Source organism: Lacerta agilis, chromosome 1 (assembly GCF_009819535.1).
Source record: "Lacerta agilis isolate rLacAgi1 chromosome 1, rLacAgi1.pri, whole genome shotgun sequence".
NCBI lineage: Eukaryota > Metazoa > Chordata > Lepidosauria > Squamata > Lacertidae > Lacerta > Lacerta agilis.
In genome coordinates, this window is record NC_046312.1 from 65,782,832 (window position 1) to 65,798,353 (window position 15,522).

General features: G+C 42.8%; 1 protein-coding gene across 3 annotated transcripts in view; it reads right to left on the reverse strand.

Moving 5' to 3' along the window:
• Nucleotides 1-13,399, reverse strand: part of USP47 (ubiquitin specific peptidase 47) — a 47,264-nt gene extending 33,865 nt beyond the window's left edge. For 2 of the 3 annotated variants that reach the window (XM_033152427.1, XM_033152418.1), the window contains exons 1-4: nt 13,222-13,399; nt 6,506-6,565; nt 2,319-2,522; nt 1,266-1,379 (exon numbers count right to left, since the gene is read on the reverse strand). In XM_033152427.1, the coding sequence (XP_033008318.1) occupies nt 1,266-1,379; nt 2,319-2,522; nt 6,506-6,565; nt 13,222-13,260 (417 nt within the window). In that variant the 5' untranslated portion in view covers nt 13,261-13,399. The remainder of the gene's footprint in view (nt 1-1,265; nt 1,380-2,318; nt 2,523-6,505; nt 6,566-13,221) is intronic. The other variant, XM_033152436.1, reaches the window with a different exon arrangement.
• Nucleotides 13,400-15,522: the final 2,123 nt, after the last annotated feature.

The window sequence follows — 15,522 nt, forward strand, 5'->3', positions numbered from 1 at the left end:
AATTTCGTGACTGCTGTCACCATCTGCAGTGATCATGGAACCCAAGAAAGTGAAATCTCTGACTGCCTCCATTTCTTCCCCTTCTATTTGCCAGGAGGTGATGGGACCAGTGGCCATGATCTTAGTTTTTTTGATGTTGAGCTTCAGACCATATTTTGCGCTCTCTTCTTTCACCCTCATTAAAAGGTTCTTTAATTCTTCCTCACTTTCTGCCATCAAGGTAGTATCATCAGCATATCTGAGGTTGTTGATATTTTTTCCGGCAATCTTAATTCCGGCTCGGGATTCATCCAGTCCAGCCTTTCGCATGATGAATTCTGCATATAAGTTAAATAAGCAGGGAGACAATATACAGCCTTGTCGTACTCCTTTCCAATTTTGAACCAATCAGTTGTTCCATATCCAGTTCTAACAGTAGCTTCTTGTCCCACATAGAGATTTCTCAGGAGACAAATGAGGTGATCCGGCACTCCCATTTCTTTAAGAACTTGCCATAGTTTGCTGTGGTCGACACAGTCAAATGCTTTTGCACCCAGATTGCTAGCTGAGCAATAATGCACAGGATCAATTTCTCCCAGCTGCTAGGTGTAGGTACTCCTTCTCTGTCCTCCAAGATAGCCTTTGATGCTCCAATCTTAGGCTGGTCAGTATTCAAAGCTACTTTCAGCACTCAAATTGCACTGGCTGGATCAGAATTGTGAGGTACAATTATGAGAAGACAAAGTGCTCTACTGTGTTTGAAGTCTTAGCATGCATTTCCTCTTAAGTGCATGTTTGAAAGCTAAAGTGGTCTTCTTTCTTAAAGGGCCTTACTGGTTTGAGGAAGGCAGTGGGGATGAGTGGAATTGGTTTACTTGTGTTACCAGCAACAGAGTCAACAAGTTTGCTCTCTCTTGAGTGGAAAAAACATTGTTTACTGGAATATAAAGATTCACAAAGCCTTTTGGGACAGAACAACTCTTTGGCTGCACGCAGACAATCTATATGCCTTGCCAAACAGAGCCTTCCACAGAATCATAGAATTGTAGGTTTTTCCACTAACATTTCTCCATCTTCTTCATGCCTATTTATATAGTCAGTGCTAACTCATTTTATAATACTCTTCAGCACGAGATTCTGAACCTATACTAGGCAATGATACACACAGTATTAGTACCAGTAAAACTAAAAATTATAGCAAAAACCAAGCTTTCTTAAAACTGATTCATATAGAAAATGCAGGTTCATAATGCAGGTACTTGTTTTATAATTTTAAATTCTCTTACCAATACTATTTGAGGTTGTTCTCCATCTTTATCTGTCAGATGCAGAAAGTTCTTTTTCCCAGGTTCAAAACCAGCATCAACAACAGATTTATCACTTGATTGATCCAATGATGTCTACAACAAAACAAAGGAATTGTTTGCTAAATAGATCTGGCTACTATTTATTTTCAAATTTTAAATTACAGGAGAACGGGGGGGGGGGGGGGATTATAGAACCACAGGCCTAATGTGAAGTATCAGTATGAGCTGGAATATCCTTGCTCATCAGCATACTCTCACTGCATTTAGCTCTAATAGAAATCAAAATTTCTCAAGATTCTACTGAGAGCACAGGGATCATACAAGTGCTTCACACTACAGAATGCACCTGCCTGACACCCCACCCATAATAGCAATTTATTCCACTTCCAACATTAGTAGCCTCTATAGCATATCTAGAAATTAAATACAAAGTACAGTAGACATGCATTAGAAGTGCTGCAGAGTTTGCCAAGTATAAGATGTAGAAACAGAATGAATAAAATAGAGGCCAGGGATTTCACACATCTAGTTCTTAATTTCTGTTTTAAATGTTGCTTCATTTCATGCACACTTTCTCTTTCTGTGTTGGTGGGGGAAGGGCTGATCTGGAGAAGGGAAGAAATGGCCAGAGGGCAGAACTCAAACTCAAAAGGTGACTACATGGCTAAAAAAAGTTGGTGACCACTGTTATACATATTCTAGGATTCATGCTGTTCAAATTAAGAAAAAACTTCAGTATTTAAAAATTCATTTAAATAAACTGATAAAAGAAATTCAACCAGCATGACACATAAGTAAACAATATAAACAGAAGGCATATTTTTAAAAAATGAATAAAAATAAACAGACCCAATCATGTGCAGGGGAGGAAGAGGGTAGTCCTGTTGTGGAAGCTGCCTCTGAATGGGCTCCTTAGGTGAATCCCACCCATTGCATCCAACATTTATACAAGTACCGGTATTCCCAAAAATGTCTACAATACATTTCTACTCTGTTAAGGAAGATTGTTTGTGTGTGTGGTTTTTTTTTTACCGTATCAGCAACGCTGCCTCCATTTCCCCATATCAAATCAAATGTTCCATTAACATAGCCCACTTTAGTGGCCACATCCTCAAACAGTCTTTTTACTGGAGTGGAAGCTGGCAAGTTCAAAGTGATGCGCTCATTAACTGTCTTAGAATTAGTTGTATCTTGGATTATACAAAGCACTCTAGGTTCATCAGCGGCACTTTCGATCTGTAATGAAGAAGAAAACAGATTTTTAAAACTGACCATCCAACCTCTGCTTAAACATAACCAACTTCTTCGTAAAATGAAGTGAAATATTTTATTATCTCGTGGATCAAAATAATGAGCATATGATTTTCTTTAAGACTAAACCATCTTAACAGCATTAGAGGCAATCATGGGGGGGGGGGGAATTCCACCACTTTGGCTCAATTCAGATGACCCTCCAAACCATGTTGATCTAGGGTTGTATATTGCTTCTTCCCCATCTCACATTTCCCACTACATTTTGTTTAGTGATAACCTTAGTTTGCTTGCATGTGTACACAATTCACATAGTAAATTAATGCTTATCCTTCAAAGTAGAATTGTAAGTTATGGTAAACTGTGGTAAGTGCCAAACAGGAAGCACAGAAGGGTGCTATATGGAGGAAGGAGATAGAAAGGGTACAAGAGTGAACACTTATTTACAATCCTCCCAAACTATTGTTTGGAGCAGAAGTAGTCAACATGCTATCTTTCATCCCAGATTACTGACCACAATGGGTGGGCCTCATACCTCTGTTCTCTTTCCATTAGATTATTTAAGTTTATAGTTGATTTTTTATTGGTGGTCTAACTGCATGTTTATTTGAAGGCAAACAATAAACTTAAATTGGTTTGTAAGGGATTAGCAACAACACTCCCCAAGTTAATTCAATACTTGATCCTGTTCCCACAACTTTCCCCCTCTCATTAGCTTTATATGGTCAACTGAATAATGTACAGCAGTGTTACATGCAATACTATTATGCTGGATTAAACCAATGGTCAACCATAGAATTCTAATGGCAGGACTTGCATTATACAGTAATCAGAGGCATGCCATGTATGGGGCAGAGGGAGAAAAAGGTTGTGTTCTTGCTGCAATGACCAGCTACTGTCAGTTACACTTATCTATCAATTCTTTGTTAAAACTGTTTATGTTACACAGCGCTGCATTGTCTGACAATAATAAATCCCACTAATAAACTACAATTTTTCTAAATAATTACATCTGTCTGTCTTAATCCAGAGTTTGGGAATCTGTGCCCTCAGGTGTTGCTGAATTCCAACATCCATCAACCCCAGCCAGCAAGGTCAGAGGCCTGGAATGATGGTAGCTATAGCCCAGAAACATCTACAGGGCCACAGATTTCCCATTCCTGCCAAACTGCTAGCTAGTTTTAATATCAAACTCTCAGATGTTGAAAATGAAAATGGTGCTATCTATTATCTCACTCAATTTCCCCCTCAAAACCCATTTCAACAAAGCCTGTACATTGCAGCCAAACCTGTCATCTAAATACAGTTTGTTAGTGTGATAGTACACTGTTTGGCCATGAAGTCTACTTGGGAATGCAAAAACAGGGGCTTGCCAAACTTGGTGACCTGTGTTGGTTTGGTAAATCACTATTTGTGCAAACCAGACTTAATCCTAACCCCCAACTTTACCCAAAGACCTAATCCTATTCAACTACACAGTATGTACAACTGTATTTTAGATTGCCAACTCCTTTTGACCAATAACCCATCCTTTTTATTTATTCACAACACTCTGTAATGTGCTATATACACTGTTGGTGCTGTATATACAAACAGTAAATAGTTTTCTATATTTACTCTCCATACAGCTGGTCCTTTAACAAGCCTCCATCATGCTGCCACCCTGGTCATCTTTTTGCAAGCATTTTTCAGAAGATAACCTATCCTTCAGATCCTTGCAGCTGCAATTTTTACATCTTCTCTAGCTCTGCTATATGCAAGTAAAGCAATCAGAACTGATTGTAATATTTTAAATGAGGGTTAAAGTACCTCCAGCTCACGCTCTAATCTTGGCCTGCCAGGTTTTCCCTTAAGGAAAATCTCCAAAGCACTCAAACTCAGCACTAAGCAGCATTGTTTCTTTTGTCCCTGTCAATGGCAAGTAGAGGAGAAACAACCACTTTGCCAGGCCTATGCTCAGGGCTTCCTAGAATACCAAACATGGGGATGACCCTGGTGGTGTAGTTACAGGTGGGTAGCCGTGTTGGTCTGCCATAGTCAAAACAAAATCGAAAATTCTTTCTAGTAGCACCTTAGAGACCAACTGAGTTTGTTCCTGGTATGAGCTTTCGTGTGCATGCACACTTCTTCAGATACACTGAAACAGAAGTCACCAGATCCTTAAATATCAACAAAGACATTGGATTCTTATCTCATTATACATAACAAAGCCATCTTTAGCCATCTCACCCCTTGCCTTTCCCTGCAAGACTAATTGCAGCCGTTTAGAGTCGTCAACTGGTTTTCCACACTTATCAGCCTATCACCCATTCCCACCACCCTTCTGAGTAATACCCCTCCCCACTCCCCCACTATATTTAAGGATCTGGTGACTTCTGTTTCAGTGTACCTGGTGGTGTAGTTCTCAAGTGGGAACCCCATGCAAAGGATTTTGACAGATGGGTGGGACAACACATGCCAATCATGTAACATTTTAATAACACTGTTTTATTGGCAGGTGAGTGGCCCTATTTACATTTACACCAAGGTAAATGCTAAGCACGATTAGCTTGAAAACCCTGGCTAAAAGCTAGGGACCAGAACCAAGAACTAGACCAGAATGGTTTTATTATATATTTCAAGATATAGTAATAGTTATTCTACTTACACTCCTCCCTCCATACCAAACATGCCACCAGATCATAGCTGTCAACTCCCCCCCCCCTTTTTAAGGGAAATCCCCTCATTCCAAATAGGATTCCTCGCAAGAAAAGAGAAAAGTTGACAGCTATGCACCAGATACACACAAAAAAGTGCAGCGTGGGCGGGTACACAAGAAGGGACCCCCCCCCCACTCACAAGAATCCAAATAAAGGGGGCAAACCTTTATTCTTCCAAGCAAGCCAGCAAAAATATTATTAGGAGAAATGAAAGGCAAAGCAAGAAAAGAGGCACTACTTTACTGCTAGAGTCATTTCATTTTTGAGAAACAATTCATTAACCATTTGCAGCTTGTTTGTTTGTTTGTTTGTTTGTAAACCACAGTGTGTCTCAGCAAAAGACTGAAGGGGAGGGGTGAAAATCAGCCAAATCTCCCCTCCTGCAACTGTGTGAAACAGCTTCTTTGCAGTTTGGGTTGCTTGCTTACTTATGCAAATTGTACAACAATCTAAAGGTTCCCTCATCTCAGCACATCAAAAGCCTTCCTGAACAGTGTTTAGAATGATCATTTTTTACCAAAGCCCCATTCCTTCAACCATTAAGAAGTACTAAAATTATAAATCACACCATCCCATATTATGCATACTGAAATGTTTCATGCTATTATTATTTATTTATTAAATTTGTATACTGCCCTATACTCATAGATCTCTGTTTGTTGGCTCTTATCCAGTCCATTATTGAGGCAAGACAATGTTATGCTCTTAAAAACGTATCTACTATTTTCTCACTACACATCCAATAAAACACACTGATATCATTTTTCTCTGGAAAAAATGCTTCCCAATAGCCAACATTTTGATAGAATCAAACATGCATTCAGCAGAAAAGACAGGTGTGTATGTGCTCACTATAAACAAAACAATCCACATGAACACTAAAAAGGTCATGTAAGCAGCAAACACTCCTGCCTTAATGAGAAGCCAATACAAAGCTCATAAGACATACTCACTAACTACTTTATTCTTAAGTATTTTCAGTTATATGCCATACAACTCATCTAAAAAAAACATGAATCACATTATTTTATTTTGGAGCTCTTAACACCATGCTTTTTAATTCTTGTGAATGTTACACCAAAAAAGCAACCAAGCTTACTATTTTGTACAACACACACACCCAAATACCAAAGCTTCCTTGTAAGAATAAAGCTCAAAGTACACTCACAAAGCATTTTACTAACTCATGCACATGTTAACAAGCAGTAGTCTCATGCTGTTACTACCCAGTTAAGCAATTGGTTTTAAATGTTTACTGCGGCTAACTACCTGCGAAAATTTCTTCTTCATTTCATCAAAGATACTTTGTCTGCATCTCCAAAGCATATCCTAAGGTATATAAACACAAAATAGTAAGATTATAGCACCCTGAAGTGGAGAAGAATCTTCAAAAGTTTACTCAGAAAATCTATACAGCTTTGAAAGTTACTTGCAAAAAAAATTAAAAACCATTTTCCTCTAAAATAATGAACACTTGGAAAACTGAGCCTGAAAGAATGTGGCAATCCTAGTTCACAGTCTGTAGGGTTTAGATCTCAAAGTTTTAGATCATGGATAGGGAAACTTTGACCCACCAGATGCTGCTGGACTTATTCCCATCAGTCCTAGCCAGCCTGACCAATGGTCAGGAATGACAGGAGTTGGGAGTCCAAGAATATCTAGAGTGTCACAGGTTCCCCATCAATGTTTTAGATTAACCTACTGCAGAGAGCAACTAAATCTATTACAAACCCAAACACATGCATCTTGAGGCCTTTCCCCTTCCAATGGTCACAAGAGAAAGGGGCTGTTCCCACACTGTTGTGAAACTTTCAGAAATGTACAGAATTTAATTCCTAATGGGGAAATTATTATTATTATTATTATTATTTATACCGCACCCATCTGGCTGGGTTTCTCTAGTCACTCTGGGTGGCTTACAACCTATCTAAAAACGTAATAAAAACATTAATCCTTAAAAACTTCCCTAAACAGGGCTGCCTTCAGATGTCTTCTAAAAGTCAGATAGTTGTTTATTTCCTTGACATATGAAGTGAGGGCATTCCACAGGGAGGGTGCCACTACCAAGAAGGTGCTCTGCCTGATTCCCTGTAACTTCGCTTCTCGCAGTGAGGGAACCAGAAGACCCTTGGAGAAGAACCTCAGTGTCTGGGCTGAGCGATGGGGGTGGAAACACTCCTTCAGGCATACTGGGCTGAGGCCATTTAAGGCTTTAAAGATCAACACCAACACTTTGAATTGTGCTCAGAAATGCACTTGGAGCCAGTGAAGATCCTTTAGAACCAATGTTATATGGTCCCGGTGGCCACTCACAGTCACCAGTCTAGCTGCCGCACTGTGGATTAGTTGTAGTTTTAGAGTCACCTTCAAAGGTAGCCCAAGTAGAGCAAATTGCAGTAGTTCAAGCAGGAGATAAGCAGGGCATGCACCACTCTGGTGAGACAGTCTGCATACCAGATGGAGCTGGTAAACAGTTGCCCTGGACACAGAATTGACCTGCACCTCCATGGACAGCTGTGAATCCAAAATGACTCCCAGGTTGCGCACCTGGTCTTTCAGGGGCATAGTTACCCTGTTCAAGACCTGGGAATCCCCCACACCTGCCCACCCCGTCCCCCAAAAACAGTACTTCTGTCTTGTCAGGATTCAACCTCAATCTGTTAGCCGCCATCCATACTCCAACCACCTCCAGACACACACACAGGACCTTCACTGCCCTCACTGGTTCTGATTTGAAGGAGACATAGAGCTGGATATCATCTGTACAAGTACTGTGGAAAGTTACTGACCAGAAATTGTTTCCATGTTGCACCTCACTAAACAGTTCTAAAGCTCAATCAATCTAAGCAAAGCCATCACCAAATACCGTAATAACCATAGAAATGCCAGAAATCTGAAAACTTTTTGCCCTTCAATTACTGCAGTATCCCTGTTAATTTTGGCATGCAGTTGACTCTCTTCATTTTAAAGAGATCCTGCATTTCAAAATAATCCATTAATAACTTCAAAATAATCCATGGTAGGAATATCTCATTCTATTGTCAACAAATGAGCACACTATTTACTGGAAATGTGGCTTGAAAAAATTTGTGGAGGATGCGGTCCTAGTGATATGAAAACAAATACTGTGGCTTTATAATGCGATATTATGACTGTGTGTGTGTATGATCCCAAAATGTATGATCTCTGCAACATGTCAACAAAATCAATGGCTATGATGCAACCTAGATGTGTCAAATATTGTTGATTTGGCATGCATTTTTTTAAAGGAAAGCTATCAGAAATAGAGAAGAACTTTTTCAACATCCATTTCCCATGTATGCCTACTACAAGGGACAGCCAACATGATGCCCTCCGGGTGCTATGGACTATGGTTTTCGTCAAATCCAGCCAAAAGGAAGACAGGAGTTGTATTCCAGCAACATCAAGATGGCATCATGTTGGATGTCTGCATTGATTCAGAGATGGAGCATGATTATTGTAACAGAGCACTTGCGTATCACATCCCAAAGTTTTGCAATTTCCTATTATAAATAACATTTCTATTGATGCATAACCAGTCAGAGAATCTGTAAGAACTGTTTATAACAACTGCAATATCATCATTTTAAATGTTAAAATGAACATAAGATTGACTAGTAAAACGTAATCCTTGTCTATTTCGTTTCTGCAAATGGAGCTCACAGCAGTCTGCCTTGAAAATCAAAATTTCCGTAACACACAGTTCAGCAGACATGACTAAACATAAATCCAAAGACTACTATTTGCCTCAGTTTTGATTAGTCATTTCTCCTCCAGGCCTGGATCTAGTTTTCTACCAGTTCAAACCACAGCTGTTATTATTTACATCGTATACAATCTGTATGTATTTTATTCAGCAGAGGGGCCACAGATCAACAGCAGAGTGCATGTTTTGCAACCATATGGTTCCAAATGCATCTCCTTGAGTGTTCAGTTAAAAAGATTTCACACGGAAGTGCTGAAAAAGACTCCAACCTAAAACTATGTAGCGAAACTGCCACACATAGCAAAGTGTGCTGGGCTGGATAGGCTAGTTGTATTATATAACACTTTTTTACAGAGTAATATTTTGAACTACTGTAGTGCAATCCAGCTGCTCAGTCCCAGACCCCTGCCTCAGAGAATTTGGGAGGAGCTGCTGCCTGATACAGGAAATGCTGCTTGAATAATTCTGCTTCCATACTCTGTGAAATTTCTAAAGATTCACATGTAATTTTACCTTAAGAATATTTTGTATGCTGTTTTTAAGTCAGAAAAGGTATTATAAATAAATTAAAAATTACAATTAAAACATTGCCTTCATTGACCTAGGTGCCTGCAATCAACCTTCACTTTCTTACTTCTGAACCTAATCAAGCCCTACAGCTTTAATTTTAGCCAACCATAATAATCTCTAATCAAGGTACTGAATACCGTTCCAATGATCCTGGTTTTCCAGACCAATACTTGTATTGTAAATTGCTGCTGCTTCTGTTACCTGGCCCCACAGAAATTTGCTAAAACTGCTTCAAAAAGGTACCAACCTCAACTGAATAACAGCATCAAGCATATTTATGCAACCCAGCTACAAAAAAATATCAATTTGTACTATCTGTCCTCAGGGACTGGCTGAAAATTTCCACAACTGATTTACTTTTGCATGTTTGAGCCTACAATGAATATATTACACTATATAACTACCGTATATTGTACATATATCTGTTAAAAGCTAAAGGGACCCCTGACCATTAGGTCCAGTCATGTCCGACTCTGGGGTTGCGGCGCTCATCTCGTGTTACTGGCCAAGGGAGCCGGCGTACAGCTTCCGGGTCATGTGGCCAGCATGACTAAGCTGCTTCTGGCGAACCAGAGCAGCGCACGGAAACGCCGTTTACCTTCCCGCCAGAGTGGTACCTATTTATCTACTTGCACTTTGACTTGCTTTCAAACTGCTAGGTTGGCAGGAGCTGGGACCGAGCAACAGGAGCTCACCCCATTGCGGGGATTCGAACCACCAACCTTCTGATCAGCAAGCCCTAGGCTCTGTGGTTTAACCCACAGCGCCACCCACGTCCCCTAATCAAAAGGTAGTACAGTGTAATAATTAAAGTAGAAAATAAAATGCTACGGGGAGGGGGGAATTGTGTATGGTGCACACAACAGAATTCTGATGGATTTTCAGAGGCATCCCACATCACCCTTGACTTTCTTGAACAAAAAATTGTTAAGTGTTTCCACCCTTTGCATGCATATTTATAACATCAAAACTGCAACTTACTAAAAAATACAGTAAATACCACTGAACTCAGATGTACTTTCTTGTTAGTAAACATGCTAAGAATTACTGGTACATTGAACTAGATTTAAGAATGCAGCTCCTTTTAATCATTTGGTGTGTACTAGTCTGTGTTTATGTCCAAGAAACACTACAAAATATGTTTTATAATTATATTTTAAGAAGAAACAAAAAAGTATTGTACACAATCTACAGATGCAGTTAAGTGATTTCTTCAAAATGTGAGGTTAGAAGAAACAAGAAACTTTCTTCATCCTATTAAGTACAGAACTCAATATATCCAAAAAGGGAGAGGACTGAAATCCTGTTCAGCTCTAGAAGATAAAAATAAGCTTCTAAAGCATTTGAATAATATCTACAGAGGAACAATGATCAGAGCCAGACTCTGCCATTAATCATTCCAGTCTGTGCTAGTTATCTACAATTACTGCCAAAGGCCTTCTGCTATTAGCCTTTGCTTCTTGTCACATGATGTTGCACCATTATTGGTCACATTACAGTACTATATAATTCAGAACTATATGGGTATGTCATACGTGCCATAAATGTGGAAATTATACACTATTAAAAAACAAATACACTGATCTACAATTTTTATGTGTGACAATGTCACATACATACTTCCCCTCTCATCTATATTATTTTGTACAATTTACCACGCTAGTGGTTAGGGCTGAAGAAACTCACAGCCCTAACTGGGGATAGGGAAACCCACTATGCTGTGACTTCAAAATACAAGGTAAGTTGTACTAAATATTTTTTTGGGTGGGGAGCAAAGCAAACAATAAACAAAGTACTGTTTTCGGATGCTTTTTTGGGTCATGTGTGTGACCTCTTCTTTATGAAGTTGTGTTTTTGCAATGATGCATCCAAACACCTGTTCCCATGCAGAAAGGCAAATGACTTTTTAATATTTTACTAAATGAGTTTAGGGTCAGGATTCCAGCATGGTAATTTAATATTATATGCCATCTTACTCCCCTGCAACTGAAAAGATTGACTTGGAAGAAGATTATATTCACTTCAAAAAGATCCTCCAGGAGTTCCAACAATCTCAAGGCAATTTCTCAAAGTAAAGGGACCCCTGGGGTTACGGCACACATCTCACTTTACTGGCCGAGGGAGCTGGCATACAGCTTCCGGGTCATGTGGCCAGCATGACTAAGCCATTTCTGGCGAACCAGAGCAGCACATGGAAACGCCATTTACCTTCCCGCCGGAGCAGTACCTATTTATCTATTTGCACTTTGACTTGCTTTCGAACTGCTAGGTTGGCAGGAGCAGGGAACAAGCAACGGGAGCTCACCCCGTCGCAGGGATTAGGACCACCGACCTTCTGATCAGCAAGCCCTAGGCTCTGTGGTTTAACCCAGAGCACCACCTGTGCCGCCAGGGTAAAAGTGGCCAAAACAGAATTCCTAGTTGCCATTTGGGGGCCAGAGGGCTCAAAAGTTCATACTGGAAAATTGAATAAAAATTGGTTCCTGACATTCATTCTGACTGTGCAGATAAAATGTAACAGATAGAATTCTATGGGATGTGTTGCTAGTGTGTGGAAACAGGCAGAAGAATATTCATTGTATTTGGAAGTCCAGTTCTATTTTCTTTTATTAAAATCTAACACTAGTGGTTTTCAAACTGTACTCAAGAGAACCCTTATCAGTAGCTCTTCAATGACAAGATCAGTCATGGTGGATGGGTTTCTACGGAAAACAGGTTGTCTACCACAATTTTTCTTTTACAAAGTACCAGGGATGGGGAAACAGCATGTTCTAGTGGGAAACCCCAATCCTAGTGTGAAATCTGCATTCTCCCCAGAAGTCCTGCAAGAGTCAGCACCCAGACATGAACAGTTAGTTGAGTGAGTGAGTGTGTCTCTGTGTGTGTGTGTTTATGTTTCTGAGTGCCATCCACTATCCTCAGAATCCTCTGCAACTGGCACACAGAATCCATGGAAGACACACGCAGAAAAGGCTCCTTCCAGGTAGAGCCTATTACAGTACAACTATGAGCATGAACGCATGGACATGAACTTGCACTGATTAACCCGGGAAGTTCCTCCTCTGGCCAGCATCCTTTGAACTTTCGCCCACACCTGTCGCGTTGATCTTTGCCAGTGCTGCAAAACTGCCACTCAACAGCGTGGGAGCGCAGGTGAGCTGCATACAACACGCATGCAACTTTCCAAGGTGGAGCCTTATCGAGCCTACCTCGACTTCCTGGAAAGCTGCGCTTGCTGACACGGGTAGCAAGCGAGCGAATGAATGCCCCGAGGGCCTCCTTGGCCTTTCCCTCCCTCCCTCGCTCCCTCCTCACAGTGACAGATCCCCCCTCCCCTCGCGACGTCTGAAGCAACACTCAGGCGCGCGGCCTCTCGGCCGTCCCCTCCCTTTCGCAAGGCCCTAGAGCAGCTAAGGAAGGCCCTGCCGAGTAACACCCGGCAGCACCAGCCCGCCCGCCCGCCCGCCCGCCCCTGAACAGGCAACACCGGGGCTTCCAAGCGAGGCCCCGCCAAGCCCGAGGCCCTCGCCGCCACTATAACCCGCCCGGGCACGCAACGACTCCTTCCGTGAAGCTGCGCGCACGCCTCGGCCTCCCGTTCCTCCTCCTCCTCTGCCGCCACCTCAAACGGGGCAGCCTCCCCGAAGGGTCTGAAGGCGCGGCCTCCGCCCAAGAGCCCCTGACGCACCTCTTTGGGGACCAGCTGGTTCTCCTCGCTGGGCACCATGGCCAGTGGCGCAGCCAGCCCGGGGCCCGCGGCAGGTTCGGGCGGGGAGTCGTCGTCAGCAGGAGCCGTCCGCCGCGAAAGAGGGAGAGGAGCGGGGCCGCGGCACGCTCGGCATCGTTACGGTCTCGGTCTCCTCCGCCGCCGCCTCCTCCTCCTTTCTATGGCTCCGTGCGTGCGTGTGTCTCTCTCTCGCCTCTCCCCCTTCTCAGCGAGCGCAGCAACGCCTCAGCCGCCTCCCCTCCCTCCGTCAGCGCCAATCAATGGCAAAATGGCCGACGACGGGCTTCTCGCGAGACGTCGCCGGCGCAGCTGGAGCCGTTCCCTCCTCTGGGCGCCTCCGCTCCCACCTTCTGCCGGGGGAAAGCGGCTCAGAGAGGCCGCGGGAAAGCTTCCGGCCTGCTCTCTTGATCAGGGCCGCCGCCGCCGCTGGGCTGCTCGCTCTGCTTCTCCCGCCCGAGCCGCCTTCCCTCGCATGCGCTCCGCCGTGTGTCCTCGAGGAGGCGGGAGGAGGACGAGGACGATCCGTCCTTGATCCTCATAAAACAAACATCTGGGCGCCCGCCCGCCCTCTCTGGCTATCAGGCAGGCAACTTGGGTGGAGAGTTTGCTTTTGGCTGGTTCCGCCCTCCCATGTCTTTAAACTGGCACCACCGATTTTTTTGAAGGCTGCTTAACCCAGAGGAAAGCCGCATTTAATTCCCAGCAACTGGTCTAAACCACTGAGCCTAGGGCTTGCCAATCAGAAGGTCGGCGGTTGGAAACCCCGCGACGGGGTGAGCTCCCGTTGTTCGGTCCATAGTTGTCAACTTTCCCTTTTTTTAAAGGGATATTCCCTTATTCAGAATAGGATTCCTCGCAAGAAAAGGGGAAAGTTGACATCTATGGTTCGGTCCCAGCTCCTGTCCACCTAGTAGTTGGAAAGCACATCAAAGTGCAAGTAGATAAACAGGTACCGCTCCGGCGGGGAGGTAAACGGTGTTTCTGAGCGCTGCTCTTGTTTGCCAGAAGCGGCTTAAGTCATGCTGGCCACCACCGGAAAAACTGCTGACAAACATCAGCTCCTTTCACCTATAGAGCGAGATGAGTACTGCAACCCCTGAGTCATCCACGACTGGACCTAACAGTCAGACATACCTTTACCTTTAACTTAATTTGCACCGTCAATGTGCCTAAGGTTTGAGTTGCGCAGCCCAATCCTATGCAGGTTTGCTCTGTGATAAGCCCTGCTGAGTTCAGTGGATGGGTGCTTACTCCCAGGTAAGGTTGCAGGCGCACTTGCAACAAAATGTAACAGCATGTCTTTTTTGTATTACTTTTTGATTAATGCCTCCCCACCACCACCTCCCACTTTCTATTCAAGAGGCAGATTTACTGAAATGCTATTAAGTAATCTGAAGAGTACAGTAATGAAATTACGATCAGCAAATGGTGGCTTTTCAGCAGTGATTTGAGATGAATAAAAAAATAATAGCGGCAAAGGTTGCTTCTGATTTGGAAATGGCAAATTACTACCAGCAGCGTTGGTTTCCTTATAAGAAAGTGAATGACAGGCAGGGCAGGGCAGGCCAGCTCCCCCCCCCCCCATTAATAAAAATACATACCATATTGAGGTTCTGCCCCCTCTAACAAAAGCCCTGCCCCCCCCAAAAAAATCCTGGCTACGCACATGATGACAGCTACATCAACATTCATGAGGAAGTGACCAAGACTATCAAAATAACCCATAAAAGCAGAATGTGGGAGAATATTCTGGCATATTTTACAGCGATGCAAGGCACATTTCAGTCCCCTTTACACTTAAGACTATTAATCTATTACACTTTGGTTGGTGTGTAAGCAAAACAGGTACTATGTTCCTTCTCTCCCCATTTCTGCCTGGGAACACAGTAGAAATGTGTGAGAATTATTCAAAACTTCTGTGGCATTGCAAGCAATAATTTGCTTCTACACAGAAAAGAAGTTAAACCACTTCATCAGTTGTTTGTTGTTCTTTAGTCGTTTATTCGTGTCCGACTCTTCGTGACCCCATGGACCAGGGCACGCCAGGCACTCCTGTCTTCCACTGCTTCCCGCAGTTTGGTAAGACTCATGTTGGTAGCTTCGAGAACACTGTCCAACCATCTCGTCCTCTGTTGTCCCCTTCTCCTTGTGCCCTCCATCTTTCTCAACATCAGGGTCTTTTCCAGGGAGTCTTCTCTTCTCATGAGGTGGCCAAAGTATTGGAGCCTCAGCTTCAAGATCTGTCCTTCCAGTGAACACTCA